Consider the following 9,504-nt stretch of genomic DNA (forward strand, 5'->3'; position numbering starts at 1 on the left):
CCACATCACCCCCCCCCTCCCTTACCCAATCCACACCCACCCACCCGCCCACCCACAACAACCCGCCCACCTTCATGGTGGCCTCGATGATCTCCTCGTCGGGCCGCCCAATCCACTTCTCGGCGGGAGCAAACACCAGCTCCAGCATGCTCTTCTCGGTGTCGTAGTACTCGCGGCAGGTGGTGGACATGTCAGCGTACACCGACAGCAGCGGGGAGCGGCTGAACAGCAGGTGGTCGACTGCAGGGCGGCAAAGAGGATGTGCGGGGGTGGGGGCGGGGCGGGGTGGGGGTGAGCGCGCAGTGGTGCGGTGTGGCGGGGAGGCGCGAGGGCGGCAGCGCCGGCAGTGCGCAGCCAGGGGTGCGGGGGCACACCTGTGGTGAGCTTGCGGTCAAACCAGATGTGGATGTTGATCACCGGCACGCCCACCAGCTTGTCTAGCCGCCTGCAGCAGCAGGTGGGGCGTCGAGCGAGCGAGCGACGTGTGCCGAGGCCGCTGCCTTGGTCCCCAGCGCGCCAGCCGGCATACCAGCCACCCGCTGGCGTTCCACACCACACCACAGTCCTCCCCAGTACCCTCACTTGAAGAAGTCCATTTGGTACCAGGGCGCCGGCATCAGCTTCTTCACAATGTCCACGGGCATGGCGGACACGTAGAGGTCAGCGGTGATGGAGTCGCCGCTGAGCAGGTTGTACTGCCTGCGGGACGGTGGCCAAAGGTGAGGCGCGGTGAGAGCAGGTGCGGCACGATAGCGGGGGCAGAGGTAGGGCAACACCAGAGGCAGGGCTGCAGGGCAGGCTGGCTGCCCGCCTGCGCCCTCGCACCCACACCCGCCACCAAGCCGCCTCGCGCAGCGCCCGCTCCCCAGCGCGCCCCGCAGCCAGCGCGCCGCGCCGGGAGCAGCCCGCCTCCCAGGCTCACTTGACTGTTCCATCCTCGTTCAGCTCGATGTCCTTGATGCCAGACTTCATGCGCACCTCGCCGCCGCGCGCTGCGCAGGAGGGGCAGGGCAGGGGAGGGCGCCGAGTCGGCGGCAGGGCTGGCTGGAGCAGCGCGAAGCGTGCCATGCCGCTTTCGCATATGGTGCCGTCACTGCCAGCCCACAAACCCACGTCCCCTGCCCGGCGCTGGGGCCCCTCACCCGTGATGTAGTCGACAATGGGCTGGCACAGGCGCTCCGGCGGGCAGCCGTCCAAAAAGGCCATCTTGCTGCCGTGCTTCTCCTGCCAGGGGCGGCAGGCGAGCACGGGGCGCGGGTGGGCAGGCAGGCGAGGAGGCCAGGCCGCCGTCCCAGCCGGCCACAAGAGAAGCAGCCCGTTCCTCCGCCCCAGCCTCCCGCCTCTGCCATAACCGTCCAGCTGGAGCCGCCCCCGCTCCCAGCCCGCCCCTTGTCCACACATCTGCCCAGCACACCTCCCCCACCAACCCGGCTGCGCTGCCCAGGCGCGCGCACCTGCAGAAACCTGTTGAGCGCGATGAGCACGCAGATCATGGACAGCTCGTCTGGGTCGATGAAGTTGAGGGCCTTGGCCATGGCGATGAAGACCTCGTCGTTGACGCGGGCGGGCACCCCCTGCTGCCGCATCCACTCCGTCACCGTCTTGTCGTCCTGCGCCTCCACGTACGGCTGGCCGTACACGATGGCGGGCAGCAGGCCCAGCGCAAACTGGATCTTCTCGGGCCACGTCAGCATCTGCGGGGGGCGGCGGGGACGCGGCGGCAGCGGTGGCGCTCCCGCGGCCGGGCACCCGGCCCGGCACACCTCCCCGGCCCGGCCCCTGGAGCCCCGCATCCTGTTCCTATCGCGGTGAAACCCACGCCCGCCGTGGCCCTGCCCCGGCCGGCATCCGTCCGCGCCTGGTTGTTGCGCAGGATGGCGATGATGCCGTTGAGGGGGGCGGGCAGGTCGGGGAAGTCAAAGCGGGAGAACTCGCCGGGGGCCTCGGGCACCGCAAAGATCATGCTGTGCTCCTTCCACTGCAGCCTGCAGGGGACGGGGCGCGGGCAGGCAGGCGAGGCGCAGGCCGGCGTGATGTGGCGGGACGGCTTGCCGCGCAGGTGCCCACGCCTGATTGCCCGCACCACGCGCCCGCTGCCGCGGCTCCCAACTGCGCCGCTCCACCCGCAGTCACCACCGCCTTCCTCCCACCCACACCCCCGCACACCACACACACACACAGCCACCCACATCACACACACGCACCACGCCACACACACACCACACCTGTCCTCGATGTCGAGCTCCTTGAACAGGTTCATGAGGTTGGGGTAGGCGCCGAAGAAGATGTGCAGCCCCGTCTCATACCAGTCGCCGTCCTCGTCCTTCCAGGCAGCCACCTGCGTGCAGTTGCACGGGAGGGGCAGGAGTGAGGGGTGCGGTGCCGGGGAGGGGGCCGCTGTCTCCGCAGGCAGCCAAAGCCTCCCGCTCTCCCGCCGCAGCCCTTGCCGCGTGGCGCCACGCCGCCATTGCCGCCGCACCTTGCCGCCCAGCACGTCCCTGCTCTCCAGCACGATGGGCTTGTGGCCGGCATCCACCAGGTACTTGGCGGTGGAGAGGCCCGCCAGGCCGGCGCCGGCAATCACGACCGTCAGCGGCTCCTTGGGGCGGGGCGCCGCCTTGACGGCGGCCGAGATGGCGGCCATCTCCTGGAAGCTCTTCTCCCCCTCGAAGTCGGGCTTGGGGAAGTCGCGGGCCTGCACCCGCAGCGCGCCCCGGCTGCTGCTGCCGGGCCCCCGGGCAGCCGTGTGCTGCTGGGCCAGTGCGGTGCCGCGCATTGACGCTGAAAAGCCACTCCGGGACTTGCCGGGCCTCTGGAGCTGGGCGGGGGCCGCCGCCGTGCAAGCGCTGGTGCACTGCATACTTGCTAACGCTATGTGTCCAGCTGATGCACGTCTCCCAGTCTGCCAAAGATCCGACAGGAGGTGCCAATTGCGGTGACGGCAAAGAGGGGGCAATGCGCTGTGATTGAGGGGATGAGGGCACCGATGAGGGGTGGCTGAGCTGGCAGGGTGAGACAGCCGAAGCAGGGTGGCCTCCCTGTATATTACCAGGCGGCCCAGGGTGGTGGGCAGGCCTGCCTGCAGGCGCTGCTGTCACGGGCGGCCATGGCTGGTGTTCCGCTCAAGCCCGCCCAGGTGAGCGAATGCGGTCGTCCCAGTGGGTGCGCCGAGGGTGGGAGACCTCAGGAGTTGGCCGCTACATTGCCGCCTGCCGCCCAGCTTAACCCCGCCCGCCCGCTTGCCGCTGCCCCACCGCCGCGGCGCAGCTCGCCTTTGAGGAGACGCTGCTGCGCGAGCGGCTCAACTTTTTGAGAGAGCTCAAGGAGCAGCTGCAGCAGGAGGAGGGACCGGTGGCACAGACGGTGCAGGCCTACACCTCCATCATCGACGGTGGGCGGCGGCGGGAAGCCGTGGGCATACGCTGCGCGGTTGGTGCCACAACCCAACACCTGCCACTTGGTGCCAGCACTTGGCTGCACCCCACACCTGCCTGCCTGCCTGCCTGGCCTGCAGAGGTGATCTACGACATAGCCCTGGAGGTGCACCGCGCAGTGCACACAGAAGTGGTGGGTGGGGCGAGGCGACGGCCGCCTGCGCTGCCGCCAACTTGGCGCATGAGCACACGTGCCTTCTCGTCGCCCTGCCAGTGCCTCTGAGCCACCATGCGCTCCCCTGCTGCCTGCAGGACACCCTGGCCGATGTGCGGCACCGGCTAGCCACGGGGGGCGGCATCAGCCAGCAGGCGGCGGCCATCCCGCCGCTGCCGCCGCCGGTGCACAAGGGCAACATGATTGACGTGTTTGGCAACGTGGTGCCTCCCATCGCGCTGGACCAGGTGGCCTGCCCCAGCTGCGGGCGCAAGGTGGCGGCGGGCAGGTTTGCGCCGCACCTGGAGAAGTGCATGGGGCGGGGGCGGCAGGCCAGCCGCCAGGCCAACAAGCGGCTCAGTACCATGGAGTTTGGCTGAGCACGCGCAGCACGATCCCAGCGCTTTGCTGCCCCTGTACCCCTCTGCTGTACTCCTCTGATCTGCTCCTGTGTATTACTGTCCTTATCGTGACACCCTCTCGCTCGCAGCTTCCTGCTCTTTCCCTGCCCGCTCGCCTTCCCCGCACTTCTGTTCTGTGGCACTCCCTGCTGCCAACCTCCCAGATATCTGCAATCAAGCTGCCGCTTTCACTGGCAGAATTGTTCACAAGCACACAACACGCAGTCCAAGAATCATGCATGTGTAAGCAAGTACAGTGCCACGCATTACTCGCTGATCTTCAGCACAATCTTGCCACGGGTGTGCCCAGTCGCAACCTGATCTTGCGCCTCCCTGCACACGTCAGCAGCAGAAGCACATCGTACCATGCTTTGCCGCCAGCAGATGCACACAGTTGTCCTGCACTGGCCAGGCCACAGAAGCTGCACGGCAAACTGCCGCCGGCGCCACGGCGACTCCGCTCACGCTGCCTTCTCCAGTGGGAGCACGCTGTGGATGATGGGCTTGACCTTGCCCTCCTCCACCAGCTTGCCAATGGCTTCCAGCTGGCCGCCGTTGGGCGACACAATGACCACTCGGTACCGCGGCCCCAGCCAACAGGCACCACGCAGAAAGCTGCACCGCATGTATTGTGTCGCTGCTGAGCAGTGGATCACTGCACTGGCGGTGCAAGTGAATCGGCGCAGGCTTGCCATGAGCTCACCCAATGAGGATGGGGAGCAGCATCGGCTTGGGGATGAAGTTGACATAGGTGCCCGTCTTCTTCAGCACCTTCATGCTGCACAGGGTGCACGCAAACCATGCCTCAGCAGGGCCCCAGCGATGTCCTGCGGCATGCTCAAACGCATGTGTGCCTGCTGAGCTCCCGCCCCCGCACCTGCGCTGCTCATAATCGCAGGGGGCGTCCCCGTGCACCACGGCATCCAGCACCGCATCCACGGGCCTGCCCTTCAGCACCTCCTCAAACCGCTCCTGCCTGTAGTCTATCACCTCGTCGGCGCCCAGCTGCAGCAGTCGCAAGAGCGGAGGAAGCTGGGAGCGGCCAGCTGCAGGTGGGCCGCCACGTGGCGCTAGGCCACAGACCAGCGCACAACCAGCGCGCCCGACCCTGGCCTGCGCCGCATACCTGGCGCACAAAGTCGGCGTTGGTGGCAGAGCAGGTTGTGATGACGTGGAGGCCCCGGATCCTGGCCAGCTGGATGGAAATGGAGCCCACGCCGCCCGCCCCGGCGTGGATCAGCACCCGCTGCCCCTCCCTCAACCCCGCCAGCTCTAGGGCCTGCCACGCGGTCAGCGCCACCAGGGGCAGCGACGCCGCCTCCTCAAAGCTGAGGGAGGCTGGGATGCGGGCCAGGGCGGCCTCGGGCAGTGCCACATGGCTGGTGTAGCTGCCGACGCAGCGGTACATCAGCCCGAACACGCGGTCCCCTGCATGCACGCCACAGGAAGAGTAAGACCCCAGGCAGCATCAAGCCCCAGGGCTGGCTGGCTGGGCCACCACGTGCCTGGCTTGAACTTGCTGCCGGCGTCCGCCTCCACCACCACGCCCGCCACGTCGCCGCCCGGCGTGGCCGGCAGCTTGGGCGACGCCAGCCGCCCGCCATACCCCTCGCGCAGCTGCAGTTATTGTGCCGGCAAAGTGGGTGGCAGGCGGCTAGCGTCAACGGCTGGCCAGTCCACGAATGCATCTGACCACAAGGCGCAGCTCACAGCATTACCCTGCATCATTGAGAAATACTTGCCTTGCCGTCCACGGGATTCACTGAGGTGGCCTTGTTCTCCACCAGCACCTGCCCTGCCTGGCGCCTGGGCAGCACGCCGCTGGTCACCACCTCCAGCTCCGAGGAAGGCCCAAACCGTGCATACTGCACGCGCTTCACCACAGGCGCAGGCGACGCACTGCCCTCTGCCTCCGCCATGCCGCTCAGCACTGCCGCTGCAGCAGCGCAGGGGCGGGACACCGTCTGCGCACCGCCACCGCCCACTGGTGCATGCCCTCTCAAGAACGCACAGCGCAGAATTCGTTGCCAATTCTACCTGGATCCACCCTTGAGGGAGTGATCCACGCCTGAGGTTGCTCCAAAGCGTGGTTCACCACGAGGTCCGAGCCGTGGGTGGGCACCCTAGCCTCTGCGCTCCGGAAACAACGTCCGACACTATGACTGATCAATCCACTCCAAGGGAGCGGTGTGGGGTGTGTCCAGTGCTTGTCCACCTGGCGGCGCCAGCAGCGCGCCAATCCTGCCCCAACTTCCAGTGAAGGGCTGACGAATACAAGCCATTGGATGGAGCAAAGTAACAAAGAATCAAACAGCACTGAGAAGCCAGCAGGCAGCGAGAAGAGCTAGAGTACAGCGGAAAAGCAGGGCAACACAGAGGCGCGTCACGCCACGTCGGCCGTGCGCAGCAGCTTCCGCTGCTTCTTGTTCTTCATCATGCGCTTGGCGGTGGCCGAGGTGACGCGCGTCACGATGGCCGACCGCTGCTGCGCCTCGAGCTTGCGCTGCTTGGCCGCCTCGCGCTTGCGCCGCCCCTCAGCTGCCGCCTCCTTGTGCGCCGCCGCCGCCGCACGCTTGCGGTCCTTGAACGCCGTCTCCTCCGCCTTGATGGCCATCTTCTTCTCCCAGGTGCTGCTCAGGTTGGGGTTCTTCAGGCTGCCCGCACGCTGCGCCGGCTGCTTCCAGGCACGCCCCGACGCCTTGCCCACGCCCACCGTGTTGTGCTTGACGCGCTTGGCGGGGGCGTCCACCGCTACCGCCGCCGCCTCGCCCTCCTGCATCGCCTCCTGCTCCCGCTCCACCTGCACGTGAGGAGAGTGGGCGCGGCACCGTTTGTGTTGTGTTCAGCCAGCTGTGAGCTGCGCGTGCCTGTGGGTGGCAGGGTGAGGCAGCGGCGCCTGGTGGGCACGTGAGCACAAGGCCGGCACCGCGCACCTGCTCTGCATATTCTTCTAGCTTGCGCTTGGTCCCGATCTTGCCCCACTTGGTCACCCCGACCTTGTACCCGCGGGTCACATCCGGAAACTGCCTAAAGTCATACAGGGGCTGCGGCTGATACTGGGGTGGCACTGGCACCTCTTCGGCCGCCGCCGCCGCCATGGTTGCACAGCTGCTCTCCTGCAGGTGTCGGCGCCGCCAGAGGCACGTTGACCGTGTGACTTGCAGGCTGAGGGCAGGACAGCGCAGGGCACCGCTCGGCCAGCGAAAGTGTGGCGGCGCGCCATGCATGCTGTTGCACGCAGGCGCGTCCAGCGGGGCGGAACGATGCAGGATGCCGTGTTCATAAGCAAGTTGAAAGCACTGGGCTATCCTTGGCCCAGCCGCCGCCCCTCACCTTGTTGACTTGCTCGACCTCACCAAGTGCTGGGGCTCTGCTGGAGATGGTGCAGTAGAAATTGGGCAAGCACTGGTTTTCGCCGAAGTCCCTGCAACGAGCGCCCAAACATGTCCCGCCTGAGTTACTGCCTTCCCCAGCATTTCCGGCTAGCAGGGCTCCAGCCGCATTTGGACAGTGCAGTGCCACTCGCCATCGTCTCGAGACTTGAGAAACGCAGCTTCACGGCCCTCCTTTGATCAGGCTGCCCCCTCGATCGGCTGCCATCGGCGGAGCGCGGGGCCCTGGTGCTAGGAGGGACTTGTTACAGGCGCTGGAAGGCCGCACAGGCCGGCCGGGGCGATGTCGGTGAGCCTCTAGACCTGCTGGCCAGTCCGCCAGCCTCCTGCTTGCTCTCCACTACTGGGCACGCCTCATTAGATGCGACACTGCTATCGACTGCAGATTTTCGAGTACAATGGCAGCGCGATCGGTCAGTGGGGGCGGGTGATCGCCTGCTGGGTGCACAGGACTGAGCCAGCAGGCTGCCTGGCTCGGGGAGGACCTGCAACGCTGGGGCGCCCTGCAGTGGCCTGACGGCCCCCCCCCTGCCGACCTGCCGCCCCCGCCTGCAGTGGCCATGGCGGGCAAGGAGTGCGTGGCGATAGGTAGCGACCTGCGGTTTGGCGTGCAGCTGCAGACGCTGGCCACAGACTACAAGAAGGTGTACAAGATACACGACCAGCTGTTCATCGGGCTGGCAGGGCTGGGCACCGACGCAGAGACGCTGTGAGCCTGGGGCGGCGGGATGCGCAATGGGAAACGTGTTTACCGTCGGCAGCAGCAGGCTGCAGGAGGGGGGCAACCAGCTTTCAAAGCTGCCAGTCGTGCACAGCACATCGGTGCAGCACATGTCTGTTGCCTGCCAGAGCACCATGTCACCCCACCAGCTCCCCCTCCCTCCCCCACCACACTGCCCGTCCGCAGCTCCCAGCGGTTTGCCTTCAAGCACAACCTGTACAAGCTGCGGGAGGAGCGCGACATCAAGCCCTCCGCCTTTGGCCAGCTCGTGTCGGCCACGCTGTACGAGCGCCGCTTCGGGCCCTACTTCTGCCAACCCGTCATCGGTGCGCCTGCCCGGCGGGGCAGATGGCACAGCGGGCCGGCCGTCCTTCCCAAGCCGCCGCTTCCAAGCTGTCAAACTGCCACCAACCAGCTGCCCTTGTTCACCGGCCCACCACATCTCCCCTGCCCCTCCTGCAGCCGGGCTGGAGCCCGACGGCAGCCCCTACCTGTGCGGCATGGACAGCATCGGTGCCCAGGAGACGGCCAAGGACTTCATGGTGGCGGGCACCGCAACCGACTCGCTGCTGGGCATCTGCGAGAGCCTGTGGCGGCCAGACCTGGTGCGTGCGCAGCTGCGCGCGCAGTGCTGCGGAGCGCGCCGCTGCCTGCGGCCTCGGCCTGCCCAGCAGTGCAGGCAGGCCGCAGGCCGCTTCACGATCCGCCGGGTGGCTGCATGCTGCTGCGCATTGGTGACGCGTGGTGTGGCCCCCGCCCGTGCCCCGGCTGCAGGGCCCCGAGGAGCTGTTTGAGACCCTGAGCCAGGCGCTACTGAGCGGGCAGGACCGCGACTGCCTTGCGGGCTGGGGAGCGGTGGTGTACGTCATGTGAGCGCCCCCCGCCTCCACCAGGCCGCGATGCCTGCAGCAGGCTGCCGCACCCCGCCGTGTTTTGGAGCCCCCCACTGCGGAGTTTGCGCTGTCCTGCTCACCCGCCTGGCCCCCCCCTCAACAAACCCCTCCCCCCCGCCTGCAGCACCAAGGACAAGGTGATTGCGCGGACGCTCAAGGGGCGCATGGACTGATGCGGCTGCAGCAGCCTGGCGGGAGGGTGGCACCGTACCCACATCAGGGCTCCCTTGTAACCCCCCCTGTATCGACCTGTCAAGGACCAGAGGAAGAGCTGGGATCACAGCTTGAGGTGTAGGGGTTGGTGTGGGTGTAGGGGTTGGTTGGGTGCGAAGGGGAGGGGGCAGCTGGGGAATGAAAGGGAAGCGGATGAGAGGGCAGCCTTCAGAAGCGGGCGGTTTGGGGGGGCACACAGAGCGCCCGCTAGCATACACAAGAGCGCCTGGCTTGGCTGGGGCCCGGGGCGTTTGTTTTGGTGGGTTGGGCGCAATAAATGAGCGGCGGGCCGGGTA

General features: G+C 67.3%; 5 protein-coding genes across 5 annotated transcripts in view; 2 read left to right on the forward strand and 3 right to left on the reverse strand.

Moving 5' to 3' along the window:
• Positions 1–2,936, reverse strand: part of CHLNCDRAFT_34420 (hypothetical protein) — a 3,934-nt gene extending 998 nt beyond the window's left edge. The window contains exons 1-9 of the mRNA XM_005850307.1: positions 2,480–2,936; positions 2,226–2,338; positions 1,820–1,985; positions 1,455–1,694; positions 1,143–1,224; positions 923–992; positions 583–699; positions 375–445; positions 71–240 (exon numbers count right to left, since the gene is read on the reverse strand). Coding sequence (XP_005850369.1) covers positions 71–240; positions 375–445; positions 583–699; positions 923–992; positions 1,143–1,224; positions 1,455–1,694; positions 1,820–1,985; positions 2,226–2,338; positions 2,480–2,860 — 1,410 coding nt within the window. The 5' untranslated portion in view covers positions 2,861–2,936. The remainder of the gene's footprint in view (positions 1–70; positions 241–374; positions 446–582; positions 700–922; positions 993–1,142; positions 1,225–1,454; positions 1,695–1,819; positions 1,986–2,225; positions 2,339–2,479) is intronic.
• Positions 2,937–3,106: 170 nt separating this feature from the next.
• Positions 3,107–3,968, forward strand: CHLNCDRAFT_142226 (hypothetical protein; the record flags this gene model as incomplete). The annotated part of the gene is made up of 4 exons (XM_005850064.1): positions 3,107–3,136; positions 3,268–3,391; positions 3,515–3,567; positions 3,687–3,968. 4 exons carry the CDS (start codon positions 3,107–3,109, stop codon positions 3,966–3,968), a joined length of 489 nt encoding a protein of 162 aa, XP_005850126.1.
• A 214-nt stretch (positions 3,969–4,182) lies between these two features.
• CHLNCDRAFT_34424 (hypothetical protein) lies at positions 4,183–6,144 on the reverse strand. Its single transcript, XM_005850308.1, has 8 exons — positions 6,027–6,144; positions 5,732–5,925; positions 5,495–5,606; positions 5,116–5,417; positions 4,867–4,994; positions 4,693–4,767; positions 4,455–4,604; positions 4,183–4,322 (listed from the first exon to the last, which is right to left on the reverse strand). Exons 2-8 carry the CDS (start codon positions 5,906–5,908, stop codon positions 4,256–4,258), a joined length of 1,011 nt encoding a protein of 336 aa, XP_005850370.1. The 5' UTR covers positions 5,909–5,925; positions 6,027–6,144; the 3' UTR covers positions 4,183–4,255.
• Positions 6,145–6,372: 228 nt separating this feature from the next.
• Positions 6,373–7,087, reverse strand: CHLNCDRAFT_142228 (hypothetical protein; the record flags this gene model as incomplete). The annotated part of the gene is made up of 2 exons (XM_005850309.1): positions 6,373–6,789; positions 6,923–7,087. The coding sequence occupies 2 exons, from the start codon at positions 7,085–7,087 to the stop codon at positions 6,373–6,375; spliced, it is 582 nt and encodes a 193-aa protein (XP_005850371.1).
• Positions 7,088–7,664: 577 nt separating this feature from the next.
• On the forward strand, positions 7,665–9,168 carry CHLNCDRAFT_48590 (hypothetical protein; the record flags this gene model as incomplete). The annotated part of the gene is made up of 7 exons (XM_005850065.1): positions 7,665–7,670; positions 7,767–7,794; positions 7,937–8,090; positions 8,289–8,428; positions 8,565–8,707; positions 8,877–8,971; positions 9,120–9,168. 7 exons carry the CDS (start codon positions 7,665–7,667, stop codon positions 9,166–9,168), a joined length of 615 nt encoding a protein of 204 aa, XP_005850127.1.
• Between the last annotated feature and the right edge of the window lie 336 nt (positions 9,169–9,504).

The sequence above is a fragment of the Chlorella variabilis genome, assembly GCF_000147415.1.
Source record: "Chlorella variabilis unplaced genomic scaffold CHLNCscaffold_4, whole genome shotgun sequence".
NCBI lineage: Eukaryota > Viridiplantae > Chlorophyta > Trebouxiophyceae > Chlorellales > Chlorellaceae > Chlorella > Chlorella variabilis.